Genomic DNA, 18,935 nt, shown 5'->3' on the forward strand with positions numbered 1-18,935 from the left:
TAGCTACTCTTACCAAATATCTAAATGAATATCAATTCAAGATGACTCAGAAAAAATATTCATTTTTATCATGCAAAATTGCACTCTCCCACAATAGACCCAGGCAACTGTTTTGCACGGTAGAAAGGCTCTGCAAACCAGCATGCATGCATATCCCCACCAACTTTTCTCAGGATAAGTTTGAAGCATTTGCGATCTTCTTCAGAGACCAGATTTCCTCAATCCGAGCTTCTATCACAGGAGGCCAAACAGTTACACACCAGAACCACTACAATGGAATGCCAGATTGCCCCAGTTTATGGTCCACTTTTACAAATGTGGATATAAAGGGAGTTAAAAGAACCATGCAAAAGTTACACCCTACTACATGTGACTTAGACCCTGCTCCAACTCAGCTTATATCTGCATGCATTGAGATAGCCTTCACAAAAATAGTGCAGTGTTCACTAAAAACTTCCCAGATCCTCTAAAAGAAGCTGTGGTAAACCCACTCCTAAAGAAACCTTTATTAGACCCAGACTGCATGGCTAATGACACACAACTCTACTTCTCTTTTGCTCCAGATACCACAGACCCAACATGCCGCATCAACAGTTTCTTAGCAGACCTCATAGAATGGATGGATGCTAGTTGGCTTAAAGTGAACCTGGACAAAACAGAGTTACTCTTGGTGATGGGACCACGGGCAACAAAAATCTCTTAATTGACTTTGGAAGTGCTGATTGACTTTGGACTATCATTTAAACAGCAGATTTCCTCCGTAATAAAATCTTCCTACTTTCATCTCAAAAACATAGCCAGGATACAACATTTAATTCCACCGAATGGTATGCCAACATTAATCCATGCATTTGTATCCTCTCGGCTAGATTACTGCAATATACTTTACTTGGGCCTCCCATAAAAAGAACTCCATCGCCTTCAGACTGTGCAAAATGCAGCAGAAAGACTACTGACCAATCAAACTCGCTCCTGCCACATAACCTCCTGTTCTCCTCTCCAGTCATTGGCTTCCAATTAAATGTCAAACATATTTTAAAATTGGCCTGCTAACCTTCAAAGCCGTAAACAATCAAGGCCCACAGAAAGAGCTCCTGACACCCTACATTCCATCCCATTCACTTCGGTGAGCCAGCAAATCCTTCCTGTCAGTGCCAAGAATAAAGACAGGCTCAGGTTCCAGGGCAATCAGCCACACTGCCCCTACCTTCTGGAACTCTTTACCGTGCCCAATCAGAGAGGCACCAACTTTACAGACTTCTTTTTTTTTTTTTAAACAACCTCTTCCATCAGGCATTCAGTTCGCTCAGCTGACCTTCAGAAACTCCTAACTTTTATGTCTTTATGTTTGTATACTTGTAAAGTGCTTTGAGTCCCACAGGGAGAAAAGCGCTATAAAACTCTCAAATTATTATTATTATTATTATTTTTAATTGTTGTCAAAATAATACATTTTCATTATAAATGGCAAGCATACACCATAGAGCTCTGCTGCACTTTAATTTCCCCTCCCCTGCTTTCTCTACAGCACAGGCTGATTAATTAATTATGAATAATGGCTGTTTGTATAAGCTGTTGAGGACAAGTGGGCATGTGTAGAATTTAGGTCGTTTTTTAAATCTGCCCAGACATGCTCTATTGGCCCCTAGAGGGCGTCTTAAAACTTCACTAGCTGCCATGGTTTGTACCTGGATTGAAGATTAAGTTATGAAGCTTCAATGTTGAAATGGTAAGCCTTCCTGCCCAGTAGTCATGTAGCAGCCGTATTGGATTGAAAAGAAGTTGTGACTGTATCTATCAGTTGAGGCTTTATTTAGTGAAATATGAAGCTACATCCTCTAGGTTTTGTAAATTCTTCACTAATAATATTACCATTCAAGATCCCCTAGAGGTATTAACAGCCAGATTGAGAGCTCAGTCACAATTTGTGTAATTTACTTTTTGTTATGCCTTTTACAAACCTCCTTCTCTAGATCCCTGTACCTCCCGTGCACTTGCACACAACACTTAGACACCAACACACTTCATACCATACCATGTGCCCCAAGAATTCCCCATGAGACTGTCTAAGACAACAGAAGATTCCTGTGATATAATTGTTTACACACATATCTTTACCATGGTATCTTACCTCTTGGTCTGTGAAGATTTCAATAAAGTTTTGGAATGAGAAAGATCCCGATTGCAGTATAAGTTCACCAGTATTTTCAAAGCATTGTCCAGTGAGCACTAGAAGCTTGTGTCTCGCGGCGTCGGTGATCATTAACCGTACCTGTCACAAGTCAAACAGAAAGCCTTCCATTAAAACGTTACACCAGTAGGCAAAGGAAGATCTATACACTTTAAATCAATTTTCTCGTAAGTCATAAATCCTTTTACTCTTTGTAACGTCTTCCAAGAAACCATAGTAGCTGTCCCTTACTGTAATACTTTGGTGCTTTATTAAATCAGAATTTCCGTTGAGAATATTAACAGAGCACATTACTGTGTATTTTTAAAGGTAATTAAATTCTAATAATTTTGGGGGTCAGAATATCTCTACAACAGAAAAAGATGCAGTATGCCATGTTGTTTTTCCCTTTCGCGCACCCCCAAATAAGTTGCTGATGGTAAAAGATACCCAATCATCAAGCAGTAAGTGATTTTAGCTCCACCAGTTACAGCTCTGTAACATACGGGGGAAGTAAAGGACGAAAGGAAAGACAATAGGAATTCAGTATGGTCCATATAGAGTGATAAACAGTAGAGCCTCTGTGAGAACGTTAGACCAAACAGAAACTAGGTGGTAGAGGAGACTGACAAACAGTTTATCTAACAATAGACAAAACAATAATGACTTCAGTATTCTTTTAACAAGGGAACAAAGTAAAAATTACTTTATTTCCAGCAAAAATCACAAACCAAAATATTGCACAAGTTTTGTTTTATTCAACCCTCAATATATTAGGGTGTTTATGATCACATTCTCTGATTTCCTACTGGTTATGATTAGTAAATACACTTTCAAACATACTACCTACTATTCCGATGATCACAACTTGAAAAATACTGCAAATTCTGACTTCACATGGAAATGTCTATCCATCTCTAATTATGAATTGGTACTGGTCAATTTAAAAATGATGATAAAAATACTTATGTTATTATTTAAAGTAAAACGATAATTTTTTACATAATGGAAGTAAAACAATGAGGAATGAAATCGAAATCGAGGTTTTGAGCTATTTGTTTTCCTCTGTGATTACAAGGCTACGAGGAAATGACCTCTAATTGAAGAGTTTAAAGATATCGTAAAACAGGCCACTACACTGAACAGAACCTCGCAGGAAACTGATCTGCTGTGTAATTCTTAATGAATCATCTAATTGTTTCCTCTGGATGTACAACAGCAGTAATATAATGACTCGAGTCAAAGTCAACCACTCAGATCCAATCAGTTGATATTGCATTTACGGAGTACAGAACAGTGCATTCTGTGTTCTCTGACTTCACATATGGATTTCTTAACAGGTTTAAGGCAGAAGGGACCAAGTAATTAGAAATATAGTTTTTATAGAACGTCAATGAAAAAGTAGCTATGTGACCAGTTGTTTGTAGACTATTAAGAAGTGATTGGAAACTCCAGCTGTTTTAGACTATAACTCCTACTATCCACAGGTTAACACAGTTTAACCTGTCAAATCCTAGCATTGTATTATCTCTACCTTGGGCGCGCACCCATCGAAAATGATGTAAGTAAAAATATAAAGGTTAAAAATAAAAAACATATGTTTTAACTTTAGTAATAACCATATTTTTAGAATTTTTTACTTCAAAAACATAAAAAGCTACCCAAAGCTCATGCAAAAGTTTGCATAGAGACCTTGCCAGGGGACGGTGAAGATGTGAAAATTGAATCTATGGTTGGACAGCCCTGGGCGTATGATGTATAAGTGAATCTGCTCTATTGGAAGTGATAGTAGTGATAGACCAGTCTTTAGGTCCAGGAAGGCTGATGGTTTCGGTCAAACTGCTCAAAAACTGTTTGACGGGAAGGCAGATTCATGACATCAAAACTATTGTAATATGCCACAATGGTTTTGGTACTTACAGTGCTCAATTAATTACATATTAAAGGTAATTTAGGTAGTGCGCAGGTGATTTTTTTTTGCCAATATAAATATATGGTGACTCCCCCAAAACTGGTACATGTGATTATTATACACCAGTAAAGTAAGCAAATCAAGAGAAACAGGATAAATGAAAGACTTTCAGCTAGTACCGATTAATCAAATTCCTTTTAATCTGCACCCAACAAAACAATCCATTCAAGATTTACCTGTGAAGTCAATCATTGAAATAAAACTCCACAGATCGATTTGTTCAGGCATTGATTAAAAATATATTACACGCAGTACTATACAACCCCAAGTGGAGGGGAGGACTGGGATTGCCTCACCTATACCACTATTATCTTGCAGTGCAGGTAGCGCAAATAGCACACTGGCACAGCCCTGCCGGCCACCACCAATAGGTGGACATAGAAACGGCCCTGATGGGCGAGGACCCACCGCAACTCTTAATATGGACCCCCAAAAAATACAGGGTGCGCCTTAAAACCACTTGCCCAGCAATCCTAAACTTGATAGACGTATGGGACAAAACTGCCATAAAACAACAGCTCATGAATAATCCCTCTCCCATGACACTGCCTTTAAAGGCATAGAGGCCACTGGGATAAGGAGATACACACACCTGTACCAAGACAATCAGGTAATTACCTATGACTATCTCAAGACCCTAGCACCCCTGACGACCTGCGACTTTTTTCGCTATATTCAAATCCGAGATTTCGCCCATACCACGGAGGTTAAGACAGCAATCTCCAAACAAATAACCTTTTTCGAACCCATGCCCACGAAACTGATCACAACTCTATACAACCACATTGGTGGGGAGTCAGGGGAATGCGGTACACTAACTTACACAGACAAGTGGGAAACTGGTCTGGGCGAGAAGCTGGAGGGGGAGGAGTGGCGAGACATATGGGAAGCAAGCTCCAAGGTATCCATATACACCACACTACAGGAACAAATGTACAAAATTCTATTCCGATGGTACACCACCCCAACAAAACAATGCCACATGGGACTGAGCCCCTCGGACACATGTTGGAGACTGTGTGGGGAAAAAGGCACATACATCCACATGTGGTGGCAATGCCCCAAAGCAAAAACTTACTGGAAAGAGGTGACAGAATTGAATTCACGCATCCTACAGAAAAAGCTGACGGCAGACCCATGGGCTTGTCTCCTATCCAGGCTGACAGACGGGCTAGACAAGTATAGCCAGAGACTCTTAAACCTACTAAACCTGGCAGCACGTAGGGCTCTAGCGCAACACTGGATCAAGTCAGAAACCCCACCTATTACGCTAGTACAGACGAAAATCAGAGACAACTGTCTGATGGACAGATTAACGGCCCAGGTGCGAAACACCACAACCACGTACCAAAAAGTATGGGCATTGTGGGAACAATTCGACACCTGACTGCTGGGGGAAACCCAGACCGCAGAGGCAGGACCAACACAGAGACAAAATATAACACAATGCAGAAGGGTACAATACGAAACGAACACAGCCGACGCACACACACAGCAACACGCAAAACGGATCACTTATCCTCATACAACAATAATACGTGACATATGTTTATTACATTTATTATGATTATTTTTTGTATGTCTTTTATGCTTGATATACATGTTACAAAAAAAATATAAAAAAAAAAATCAGACGGTTACCAAGACACCATCGGGCTTCTGCGCAAGCCACACAATGCATACCGGTCGCAATGTAACTGTCATCACCATAATAAAGAATTGACAAAAAAAATAAAATATATTACACCCTGGACTCAGCCGAACCGAAAACTACCACCCGCTAACAACATGGACTAACCCCCTCCACCACACTCTACGGCCTCAGGGGCCACGGGTCCTCAACTCATTACATAAAAATACTGTTTTGCAAACAGTTGCCTAATACACCCAAGCCTGCACAGTGTAAGGGAGAATGTTCAATCCCAATCACATGCGTTACGCCGTTATTGTTCCTGTTATATTTATGCTTACTCTGCAGCTATGTGCTTAAATTGTCGCCCTTAAATTGTGGCCTGCTCTCATGACACTCACTTAGTACACTTAGCACACTACTCGCCATACCTAACGTGTTTAGATTCCTACTCAACTTTGAATCGTTGATTATTAGTAGAAACAAACGTGTTTATAATTTTATAGAACTGACCTCACTTATTATTATAAATTGTGCAAAAGTTACCATGTACCCCATTGTAATTATTGTCGTTGAAGCGTAATTGGATTGCCGATGGGGCACCACATACGCGTTGTTATATCTATATGCACTACAAAAATAAAGAATTTAAAAAAAAAATAAAAAAATACTGTTTTGCTTTAGCTATCAACACACCCATACCTTGCATTCTACAACACACATCCGTGTACCCCGGAGCCTGCTATTGAGCTAAACGGTGATAGACTCCAGATCACTGACTCCCATTCCTATCACCACCGACACGGTCCTCACCGTTCTTTAGCCATTATGGCATTCCCTTTAGCTTATGTAACAATGTAATTAGCCATTATTGTTAGCTTATGTAACAATGTAACAATGTTATTAGCCATTATAAGCCCTTTAGCTTATGGAACAACGAGGAAAGAAATCGAGAAAATAAAGAATTTATAAAAAAAAAAAATTGTAAATAAAGAATTTATAAAAAATATATATATATTGCTAAAAAGCATAAATGCACAAGTCTTGTAAGTAATTTTTACGATAATCATAACAAGGGGTAAGATGGGGGAGATAAATAAGGGAGTATGTAGAATTCACAAAGGGAGTCATCTGTACAATGAAAACTTTCGTTATAAGTAACTCACCTCAGTACTGACGGCTTCATCAGATGGGTTGATTAAAACCACCGTCTCCAAGACATCACTTCTGTGATGAAGGATTTTTTGTCCTGAAACAAAGAGGGCAAAATACCTTTGTAACATTTTATTTAAATCAGAGAAAAAAAAAATCTAATATGTTTGGGGTTTTGTTTTAAAACATAAAGAAACAAAGGCAGACTAATACAATTTAAATTAGTATTTTCACACAGTCCATGATGCTCATATATTTATTTATTTATTGAATCCAGAATTGTGAAGAAATCACAGAGAAATTGCAACTGTTAGCGCAAAATAGCTTAGCCTGAAAAAATAGCAGTTTGGACTCAAAATGCCCTAATTTTGGCCACCCCTGATCCAGTCCATCCAAATCACTGTAATCTAGCTGCTTAAAAACAGATTTGGAATCTAAAACCTCCCCAGGACATTCCTATGTTAGCCATTTCAGGCCAAACCACATAAGCACTCATAAACATAAGAAAAAAAAACAAGAAAGACTCTAGTAAGGGAGAAAATTCGGCCTAAAGTCTAATCTGCATTTATTGAACAGAAGCCACAGTCCTCCACAGTTGTTTTTAAAATCAAACAGGTCAGAAGGCGCAGACCTAGTATAGTAATCAGCTCCCCCTAGTGAGAATATGATCAGTGGCTTATGAAAGTGTTATATGTGATTTCAAATAATGTGAGCGTCACTGATCAGAGTTGACATTGTACAATATCATACAAAGACGAGACCGTGGTGTAGCCACAGACCATGACAAAGTTTCTTGTATGTGAAGGACCTATTCCAGCTAAGTGTCCTAGAGCTACCGAACTGTGTCAGTTTGGGTTCTGTGCCAAAGCTACTCTGGCTTGACTACTCTTTTATTCTATTGGTAGAAACACTGAATTTATTTATTTATTTATAAAATATGTTACCAGGATGGATACATTGAGATTTCTCTTGTTTTCAAGTATGTCCTGGGTCCACAAAACATTGCATTGTTACAATAGGATACAATTTAAAAAAAATACAATATACAAACAATATATATATATATATATATATATATAGGTACACACATGTATAAATGTAATACATAACATGTAATAAATATATTCAACCATGACAGGTGCATTCTGTGCTGAGGTATATTGCCATAGATCTCTCATAGAATTCCTAATGTAGCTCAATGAGAAGTCTTTTCAAGGCAGTTCTCTTGAGTTTAGTTCCACAGAACTAACCAATAGGAATGTACATGGGGAACATTTTTGGTTCGGTTTGGCATTCCGAAATTCGTGACTTTCGCAATTCGGCACTTCGAACACTTCGGAACTTCGGAACTTCAGCAACTTCGGAACTTCGACACTTCGGTAATTAATCTATTTGGACATTTGGAAGTACCCGAATTGCACATGTCTACTAACCAAACCAGAAAATAACAGGACCGATTGTCTGACTGAAAGTCATGGGATGTAACAAGGTTAATTTTTATGAGTGCCAAATTCTATCGAAATCTGCCCTTTTTATATAAAAAAAGAAGAGGACACACTCTTTACACATAAATGACTTCAGCAAGCTCAGGTGCTATAAGGGTCTCAAGTGTTTCAAAACTCTGCATGTTTGAATACCTCGGATTATGCAGAAGAGAGTATACAGTGATTTGAACACACAATCATCTTTACAATGTGCCAGAAATTGGTCGACAAAACAGATTTCAGCTTTATAATGAATGCACACCAGCAATGACATTGCTAAGTGACAAAATCATTAGGGGCTTCAGCCCAAGGGTACGTTAGTCAAACTTGGCTCTCACAGCTAGCCTTCATTTGACTGGAGGAGCACAAAGCTGGCCGCACTTGTTCGTTTTGCCCCCAATGCTCCCATATGAGAAGCATTGTATTGGATGACAAGAAGAATCAGTGTGACGTTCAGGAAGGCGGCTGTGGAAAGTGGATCTTGGCAGTGGGGGAAAAAAGGGGAGTAAAATCCTTTCTTGGGGAGATCAGATGGGAACACTACATTGTTAGAAATACACGATTGTAATGAACCCCTTCGCTCCCATCTCATTAACTACATTTCATTAACCCCTTCCTCCCTAGCCCCTTATTTAATTAACCCCTTGCTCCTTTCTCCCTAGCCCCTTATTTAATTAACCCCTTGCTCCTTTCTCCCTAGCCCCTTATTTAATTAACCCCTTGCTCCTTTCTCCCTAGCCCCTTATTTAATTAACCCCTTGCTCCTTTCTCCCTAGCCCCTTATTTAATTAACCCTTGCTCCTTTCTCCCTAGCCCCTTATTTAATTAACCCCTTGCTCCCATCTCCCTAGTCCCTTATTTCATTAACCCCTTCCTCCCATCTCATTAGCCCAATTTCCTTAATCCTTTCCTCCCATTTTCTAACCCTCCCATTTAATCCCCACTCCCTCCCATCTCCTTACCATGTATGTGTAGTGATCTGCTGGGTGCCATCTGGGGCGAGTCGTAGGCCATTCTTCCAGCCCAGCCTGCTGCCATTGCTCCCTTTTGCACACTGATGCAGCAGTTGATGGAGGAGGTGGGGCTATGATGTCATGTCCCCTCAGACTCCATCAGTTGGTGCTTTGTGAGATCTGAAGCGCATAGGCGATGACTGAGCAGGATGTGCAGAGAGAACAAAGCATGACTCCCAACATGTCAAATGGACAGAGAAGGGCACTTTAATTTTAGGGGTGTGGCCATGGGGTTCTGAGAAACTTTAGGTGACTTACTAATAATGAATATAACTAGAATGTAATTTAGTTTAATAACAATGTATCCTGTTTGCACAGATGTATTTCAAACCATATCTATTGTTCTTGTCGTATAAATGGATTTTAGTAATTCATCTAAAATTTCCAGAACAGCCCCGCCCCTGGACACACCCCCACTCACATTACTAAAATTAAAGTGTCCCTCTTTGTCCATTTCAAATGTTGGAAGGTGAGCGGTTGTACGGAGGAATAATTATATTTGGAAAACAGCCTGGGTTCTTCAGTACAGGAATGATACTGAAAGGACTTGGGGAGGGGAAAAGAATATTATCCAGCTATATTCTAAGTTATTAGTAAAACGGTTTATTTTCTTTAGACTGAATTGGAATGAAATTTATAGCTGATGAATTAAAATATGCAGAAAAAAATTAGACAAAACAAAAAAATATATATTTAAACGTCCTCCTCAGGAACAGGTTAAGCGGTTTTCTGTTCTTATCTGACCAACCCCTGTCCAGCGGCGGTTTATGGGATAAGTAGTTATTCGTCATTGTCCAGTTATGCTGAGGAGACGGCCGAGTGAGAGATTAGTAAAAGATATGTGTTGCTCGCACTATTTCCACGCACAGTAAGGACAAAACAGAGAACCAGCTGCCTGACTGCAGCTGTAAGCCAATCTCAGAGATGAAAGTGGGTACAGGGTACTCGCTACACTCAGGCCTGGCCCAAATGATTGTGCTGTTGTCAGGATCGGGACAGGGATCCAACACGCAGAGTACAAAGAGAGGAAAGGTACGTATACCGGGCCTTAGAATGGCCGGACTAACGTACCGAGAGTAATAGAGAATAGTCAGAGACAAGCCGAGGTCGAGGGAACGAGAAGACAGATAAGCGAGAGACAAGCCGGGTCAAGGGATAACAGAGAAGCAGGGTAGTACAACAAGCCGAGTCAAAACCAAATAGAGCAAACTAGAATACCAGAGCACTGAGTGACTAGACAAGCTAGAACCACGACAGGGCAATGAGCTGAAGTGAGAAGTAAGCTTAAATACCCTGGCTCTGGATGGTAATCACGCCTCTGACAAGTACCGATTGGATATCGGACACTTGAGTGACAGGTCGCTCGTGATAGCGTCATGACGTCACGTATTGAGCGTCCCGCTAGAAAAGGACGTGGATTCCTCGCGGCCGGTGTTTAAGTGACTGGATGAACCGCGAGGAACGAAGGAAACAGCTCGCCTGGACGGGCAAACCACCAAGTCTCTACCTCCCTTAGAGGTAGAGGCCTCAGGTACCCTGACAGTACCCCCCCTCTCAGATACGCCCACCGGGCGGAAGGAACCGGGGCGAGATGGGAAGCGGAGGTGAAATGCTCTGCGAAGACGAGAAGCATGAACGTCCTCCTGAGGTACCCAACTCCTCTCCTCAGGACCATATCCCCTCCAGTTGACCAGATATTGCAATTTTCCCCTTGAAATTCTGGAATCAATGATGGAGCTGACCTCGTACTCCTCCCGACCCTCCACCTGAACAGGACGAGGCGAGGAGACCTTAGAGGAGAATTTGTTGCAAATAAGGGGTTTCAACAAGGAGACATGAAAAGAGTTAGGAATGCGTAAGGCAGGTGGCAGAGCAAGGCGATACGCAACCGGGTTGATACGAGTGAGAACCCTGTAAGGACCTATGTAGCGAGGAGCAAATTTCATAGATGGAACTTTTAGGCGAATATTCTTAGTACTCAACCATACCCTATCCCCAGGAACAAAAACAGGAGCCGCTCTTCTATGCTTGTCAGCGTGTTTCTTGAACAATGAAGAACTATGTAACAGAATTTGCCGAGTCTGATCCCATAATTTCTTCAGGTTGGCGACATGATCATCAACCGACGGTATCCCCTGAGAAGAGGAAACCGAAGGAAAAATCGAAGGATGAAAGCCATAGTTCATGAAGAAAGGGCTAGAGCGAGTTGAATCACAAACAAGGTTATTGTGTGCGAACTCCGCCCAAGGAATCAGACCGACCCAATCGTCCTGGTGTTCGGAAACAAAGCATCGCAGATACTGTTCGATCTTTTGATTGGTACGTTCAGCAGCTCCGTTAGACTGAGGGTGATAGGCAGAGGAGAAGTTCAATTTGATACCCATTTGAGAACAAAAGGATCTCCAGAAACGTGAGACAAATTGAGAACCTCTATCAGAAACAATCTCCGAAGGAATCCCATGTAGGCGAAAAACCTCTCTCGCAAAAATCTCCGCCAATTCAGGAGAAGTCGGAAGTTTAGGTAATGGCACGAAATGGGCCATCTTAGTAAATCTATCCACCACCGTGAGAATAACAGTCTGTCTCTTGGAAGCAGGTAAATCAACGATAAAGTCTATGGACAAACAGGACCAAGGTTTCTCAGGAATGTCCAAGGGGTGTAACAGGCCACATGGAGAAGCATGAGGTAGTTTAGTCTTGGCACAAGTCTCACAAGCTGCGACGAACTCCTCAATATCTTTTCGAAGTGAAGGCCACCAGAAATCCTTGGATATCAGAGAGTATGTCTTGCGAATACCAGGATGCCCAGCTATTTTACTCTCGTGAAAACATTGTAAGAGTTCCAGTTGAAGTTCAGGAGGAACAAAGTTTCTTCCCTCAGGAGTGTCTCCGGGAGCTAGATGTTGTGACTTCAAGATCTGGTCAAGTAGCGGAGAATGAATTTTAAGACTGGTATTAGCAATAATATTGCATTTGGGTACAATGGAGGACACAAGTGGTTCAACTGAAGCAGAAGGCTCAAATTGGCGAGATAGCGCATCGGCTTTAGAATTCTTTGAGCCAGGTCTGTAAGTCAGAACGTAATTGAAATGGGTAAGAAACAACGACCAACGAGCCTGCCTGGAGGACAGACGCTTGGCCTCTCCGATATAAGACAAATTTTTGTGGTCTGTTAGAATGGTAACAGGATGTAAAGTACCTTCCAATAAATGTCTCCACTCTTTCAAAGCCTTGATAACCGCCAGTAATTCTCTGTCACCAATGTCATATCTGCTCTCAGTACCGGACAATTTTTTAGAGAAAAATCCACATGGATGTAATGGTTTGTCAACACCCAACCTTTGAGATAGGACAGCACCTAAACCAGTCTCTGATGCGTCTACCTCAAGCAGAAAAGGCAGGGAAGTGTCGGGGTGAACTAAAATTGGAGCGGAAGCGAAAAGCTCCTTGAGAGTTTTGAACGCAAGAAGAGCTTCAGTAGTCCAATTCTTAGTATCAGCCCCCTGTTTGGTCATATTAGTGATAGGTGCGATAATTGAAGAATAGCCCTTAATAAAGCGCCTATAATAATTAGAAAAACCAATAAATCTCTGTACGGCTTTAAGTCCTTTAGGTAAAGGCCACTCTAGAATGGACTGGAGTTTATCCGGATCCATCTTGAATCCCTCCCCAGAGATCACATAGCCGAGAAAGGTTACCTGGGTTTGATCAAAGCTACATTTCTCCAACTTGCAGTACAAGCCATGCTGAAGAAGCTTGTGCAAAACCCTCCTGACTTGCTTGTGATGAGTCTCAATCTCACTAGAATGTATAAGTATATCATCTAGGTACACAATGACGCACTCTTGCTGAAATTCCCTAAGAACCTCATTTATCAGATCTTGGAATACAGCTGGTGCATTGCATAACCCAAAAGGCATAACCGTATATTCATAGTGGCCATAGCGAGTATTGAATGCCGTCATCCACTCATGTCCCTGCTGGATTCTCACCAAGTTATATGCCCCTCTGAGGTCTAACTTGGTGAAAATTGTAGAGCCCTTCAAACGATCGAAGAGTTCGGTGATCAAGGGAATCGGGTAGGCATTTTTAATGGTTATCTTATTTAGGCCTCGATAATCAATACAAGGTCTCAAAGAACCATCCTTCTTTTTAACAAAAAAAAATCCAGCCCCGGCAGGGGAGGAGGACCTCCTAATGAATCCCTTGTCTAGATTCTCGTGAATATACTCCTCTAGAACTGAGTTCTCTTTCGTAGATAATGGGTATACATGACCTCTGGGGGGCATGGTACCAGGGAGTAGGTTAATTTTGCAATCAAAGGACCTGTGTGGAGGTAAGGTATCGGCTTTCTTTTTGTCAAATACTGCCTTTAAATCTAGATACTGAGGCGGAATTTGTGTCTCTGTAGGATTGTCAGAGTTAGCCGATGTGTTGGTTAATCCGAGAGGTAAGACCTTCCGCAAGCATTTTTCTTGACAATTCTGTCCCCACGAAACTATCTCCCCTGACTCCCAATTAATAATAGGATTATGTCTCCTCAACCAGGAGTACCCCAGTACTATGGGAATAGACGTAGAGAAAAAATGAGCAGTAAGGATATGTCCTCTCTATGTAGGATGCCAACAGTTAAGTTAATCGGTATGGTCTCATGGAAAATAACAGGCTCAAGTAACGGTCTACCATCGATGGCCTCAACAGCCAGTGGTGTCTCTTTTAACTGGGATGGAATAGCATGCTTGGCAGCAAAACCCTGATCTATAAAGCTCTCAGCAGCTCCAGAATCGATTAGTGCCATAGTCTTAACTACTCCCTTTTCCCACTTTAAAGAAACGGGTAACAGAAGCCTGAGCTCTTTGTAGTTGTGAATAGAGGACAAAGTAGAAACACCCAAGGCCTGTCCTCTAGAGAAACTTAGGTGCGAGCGTTTCCCGAACGATTGGGACACTTTAGGCGTAAATGACCTCTGACTCCACAATACATACATAAACCCTCCCTTCTCCTGTACTGTCTCTCCCTCTCTGTGAGATGAGTACTGCCTATCTGCATAGGTTCAGGAATACGTAAGTCCTCGAACTCAGAATTTTGAAAGGTAGGCGCTAGTTTAAAGGAGGGTCTACGGGTCCTATCTCGAGTGTTCTGCCTCTCTCTTAAGCGTTCATCAATACGAGATATAAAAGAAATTAAATCCTCCAAATTCTCAGGGAGTTCTCTAGTAGCGACCTCGTCAAGAATTATATCTGATAACCCAGTCAGAAACACATCTATATAAGCCTGTTCGTTCCACTTAACTTCTGCCGCCAAGGACCTGAACTCTAGTGCATAATCCACAAGTGTTCGATTGTCCTGTCTAAGGCGCAACAGTAATCTAGCTGCATTGACCTTTCTACCAGGAGGGTCAAAAGTTCTTCTAAACGCAGCTACAAAGGCATTATAATTATAGACTAGTGGATTATCATTCTCCCATAAAGGATTGGCCCATCTCAGAGCTTTCTCAATGAGTAAAGTAATAACAAATCCAACCTTCGCTCTATCTGTAGGATAAGAGCGGGGTTGTAATTCGAAATGGATGCTAATCTGGTTCAGAAAGCCACGACACTTCTCCGGTGACCCGCCATAACGTACTGGTGGGGTAATACGGGAAGAAGCACCTACAGTGGCTACCTCTAGACCTGAGACTGCAGGAGAGATAGAAGGAGTACGTGTCTCCTCAGGTGGATTACTAGCACGAGACAAAAGTGCCTGTAGTGCCAAAGCCATCTGATCCATCCTGTGCTCCATGGCGTCAAACCTGGGATCCGAAGAACCAAGCTGACTGTTTGTACCTGCAGGATCCATTGGCCCTGTCGTAATGTCAGGATCGGGACAGGGATCCAACACGCAGAGTACAAAGAGAGGAAAGGTACGTATACCGGGCCTTAGAATGGCCGGACTAACGTACCGAGAGTAATAGAGAATAGTCAGAGACAAGCCGAGGTCGAGGGAACGAGAAGACAGATAAGCGAGAGACAAGCCGGGTCAAGGGATAACAGAGAAGCAGGGTAGTACAACAAGCCGAGTCAAAACCAAATAGAGCAAACTAGAATACCAGAGCACTGAGTGACTAGACAAGCTAGAACCACGACAGGGCAATGAGCTGAAGTGAGAAGTAAGCTTAAATACCCTGGCTCTGGATGGTAATCACGCCTCTGACAAGTACCGATTGGATATCGGACACTTGAGTGACAGGTCGCTCGTGATAGCGTCATGACGTCACGTATTGAGCGTCCCGCTAGAAAAGGACGTGGATTCCTCGCGGCCGGTGTTTAAGTGACTGGATGAACCGCGAGGAACGAAGGAAACAGCTCGCCTGGACGGGCAAACCACCAAGTCTCTACCTCCCTTAGAGGTAGAGGCCTCAGGTACCCTGACAGCTGTTTACCCTGTCCCAAAACTCCAAAGTGCCTGCCAAACCTTTTTAATTAAATGAACACTTTATTGTATACTTGCTTACAATTTAGCAGATATACTCTCAAAGAAAACATGCGTGTACTTTATTTTGCATGTTTGCTTTTAGTTTTTTTGCAAAGTTAGGTTAAAATAGCTGCAAGGACACGTAGATTTTCATTCACACTTCTAGCTGAGCTCGTTAAGAAGTGTTAACAGGGTGAAGGCAGACACACTCTAGCAAACTGTGCCTCTCACTTTAATTGCCTCAGAGTAGCTAACGGGAGAGAAGAAAACCACCACGTGGCCTGATTGAGCCCCAAGTGCTGAACACCCCGGGTCTAATTTTGTCACTATTTAATTTTTAACCCCTAGTTCCCTGGGAGAGAAATAACACCTTTAATTATATCATGTATGACAGTACCACTTTAATAGCACCATATTTGGAGTTAATATCACACAGAGTGGGGAACTTGCTGTACATGCGTACAAGCCTTCCATTGCTTCCCTCTGGGGAAGAAGTGGATTTGCTGAGGCCATTACGATTGAGAATAAAAGGGAGCAAAGGTTTCTTGTTTTTTATAGTTTTCCAGGTCCAAGTAACCCAACTTGGCAGGATACACTATAGTGTTAAACAATAATACATGTTTGTGTTCCTTTAATAGCTAGTTGAGGGTTACACAAGTAATACGATGTCCAGTATATTAAGAGATGTACAAAGGCCTGAAACGTGTAAAGAATGATTCAATTGCAACTTTTTTTGCAGGAAGACATGAAATTCATGTTAACAGGCATATGGCATAATACGACTTTTTAACTTTGGTCTGATATCGAATGGGAGAGAATGTAGCCCTTGGGTGGAAGTACCACTGATGTAAGCAGAATTATGGACAACATCCCCACCCATAAAAGGGCACATCATCTCAACACGCATGCATACCTCTGGATGACAGGCTGCCCAACAGGGCTGCCTAGCAAGGCTGCTGGTCTATTGGCTTAAAATGGCCCAAATTTAACTTAAGTGCAGTTAAACAGGCATGTTCCATCAGTTCTCCCAACACTGGGTGACAGAGCTGGTATGCCAGGTGATCAGGAAGACTTAGGGGAAATCAGGTGTCACACAACCACATCACGTGTCTTGACAGTTCCAAAACTTACACAGCTCTGTTTCAAAAATTTAAAGTTTATGACAAATTAAGCTGACAAAGCATAATTTTATTTAAGCAGCACAATGTGAATTAATATTTCAAGTGTGTCTTGACAGAACCCAGCCATGAAGTATGACTTGTTTTAACAGGTCTCTCTATGTCAACTGTTGATCTGACAGCGCTAATAATTCATTATGTTGACTCAGCTCTTCATCCTTCCAAGGTAGATAGAATGAGTACCATTAAATTGGGTAACAGTAACAACCCCTGGATGTTGGGCTAAGGTAACATCCCCAGGACGTACTTGAAAACCAGAGTAATCTGAATGTGCCTTTCCTGGTTAAATACTTTGTTATTATTATTATTATTATCATTATGATGATGACGCGAAGAAGTGATATGCCATTATATAACATGCACACTCCAGGTATGGGACCTCACATTACAGATGGAAAATACTTGGTGCTCCAGCTGGTGTCAACCAAAAATGACAAAACTCTCAGCCAGCCCTAAGTGTTAGAAATAAAAGTCATACTGAGCAGTAAACTGAATTTTTGCCATTATAACAGAACAATGAGTTGGAGTAAGCTTATAGATCCATCATATTTCATGGACATACATCTCTTCTTTAGGTTAGGGGGCAGTACATGAAAAGTGCTGTCCCTAGTATGTATTATTAGAGTTTTGTAAGATAAAGACAGTACCTTTGCGACTTCTGATTGCCTTCCTTCGGCACATGAATTATATATGCATCAGGGCAGAAACTTTCATGTACAACTCACCAGTACATACGATTATTATGCATTCCGAAATCATGTCAGATCTGGCAAACTTGGGTGAAAGTAAAGTCCGACAGCAGCTACTGGAAGCCTTGCCTGTACTGACGTCGAGCCTCTGCTACAGCATACCGGAGTGATTTTATTCTATTATAGGCTTGTATCGAAGAGAAAATGGTCGCCAGTTAGGAATCATGTAGGGGTATTTAATAAAATTCGGGAGATAAGATAGATTTTTTTTTCCAGGCAGCGAGTATATAACTCATGGTTAAATGAATGCTAATCCTAGCTCGCTGGTGTTTTCATTGATTTATGACTGCTATGGGGCTGTGTTGATTAACTGTTTCATGATATTATACATGATGTGATCTCTCAGAAATGAACGTGATAGAAAAGGATGCAAGTTCTTGCTTAAAGATAATGTATGTTTATCCACTAGGGGCACATTATGAACAAAAGAGCTCTGGGAAAGCACAGATATAAGTGGTCGTCTTCACACAATTTTACACACACTATCCTGCACCTATCCCCCACCCATTCCACTCAATTCCCCCCACATCCTGTACTCTCTTTTTCTTCCTTCACACTCTACCTACTCTAGTTTCACCATCATGCCCTGCCCTATAATTAACTCTTTGTCCCTTTCCTGAGCAATAAGGCATCCCTCTCCCTACACGCATCTCAGTCTCCTGTTCTTTCGAACATATAGTGAGGCAGCTGCACTGCTCATAATTTAAGGTCCTACACTACAAGCCAGACTTAAAATTTGCTTCCCACCGCAGGCCTCCTGTTACAACACAACTGCTAGGGATGCAAACAACATCAGCAAGGTAACAATTTGGCTAGCACGTAAAGATAGATTAGTAATCCTAGTAAGTAATTTAAACAAAAAACAATCATGCTAGGTGATTAATACAGTATTACCTTCACTATGATTAATTAAAGGGACACTATAGTCACCAGAACAATTACAGCCTATTGTATTAGTTCTGGTGCATATAATCATTTACTTCAGGCTTGTTGCAGTAAACACTGTTTTTTTTAGAGTAAATGCAGCGTTTACATTACAGCTTAGGGATACCTCCACTGGCTACTCCTCAGGTGGCTGCTAGAGGTGCTTCCTGGGGCAGTGCTGCATGTAGACACTGAGCTTTCCTCATAGAG

At 41.5% G+C, this 18,935-nt stretch overlaps 1 protein-coding gene across 1 annotated transcript in view; it reads right to left on the reverse strand.

The window, feature by feature from the left end:
* The window catches only part of MAP1B (microtubule associated protein 1B), a 71,645-nt gene that overhangs the window by 11,677 nt on the left and 41,033 nt on the right, over positions 1–18,935 (reverse strand). Inside the window, exons 3-4 of the mRNA XM_063453756.1 lie at positions 6,939–7,021; positions 2,132–2,272 (exon numbers count right to left, since the gene is read on the reverse strand). Coding sequence (XP_063309826.1) covers positions 2,132–2,272; positions 6,939–7,021 — 224 coding nt within the window. The remainder of the gene's footprint in view (positions 1–2,131; positions 2,273–6,938; positions 7,022–18,935) is intronic.

The sequence above is a fragment of the Pelobates fuscus genome, chromosome 5 (assembly GCF_036172605.1).
Source record: "Pelobates fuscus isolate aPelFus1 chromosome 5, aPelFus1.pri, whole genome shotgun sequence".
Lineage (NCBI taxonomy): Eukaryota > Metazoa > Chordata > Amphibia > Anura > Pelobatidae > Pelobates > Pelobates fuscus.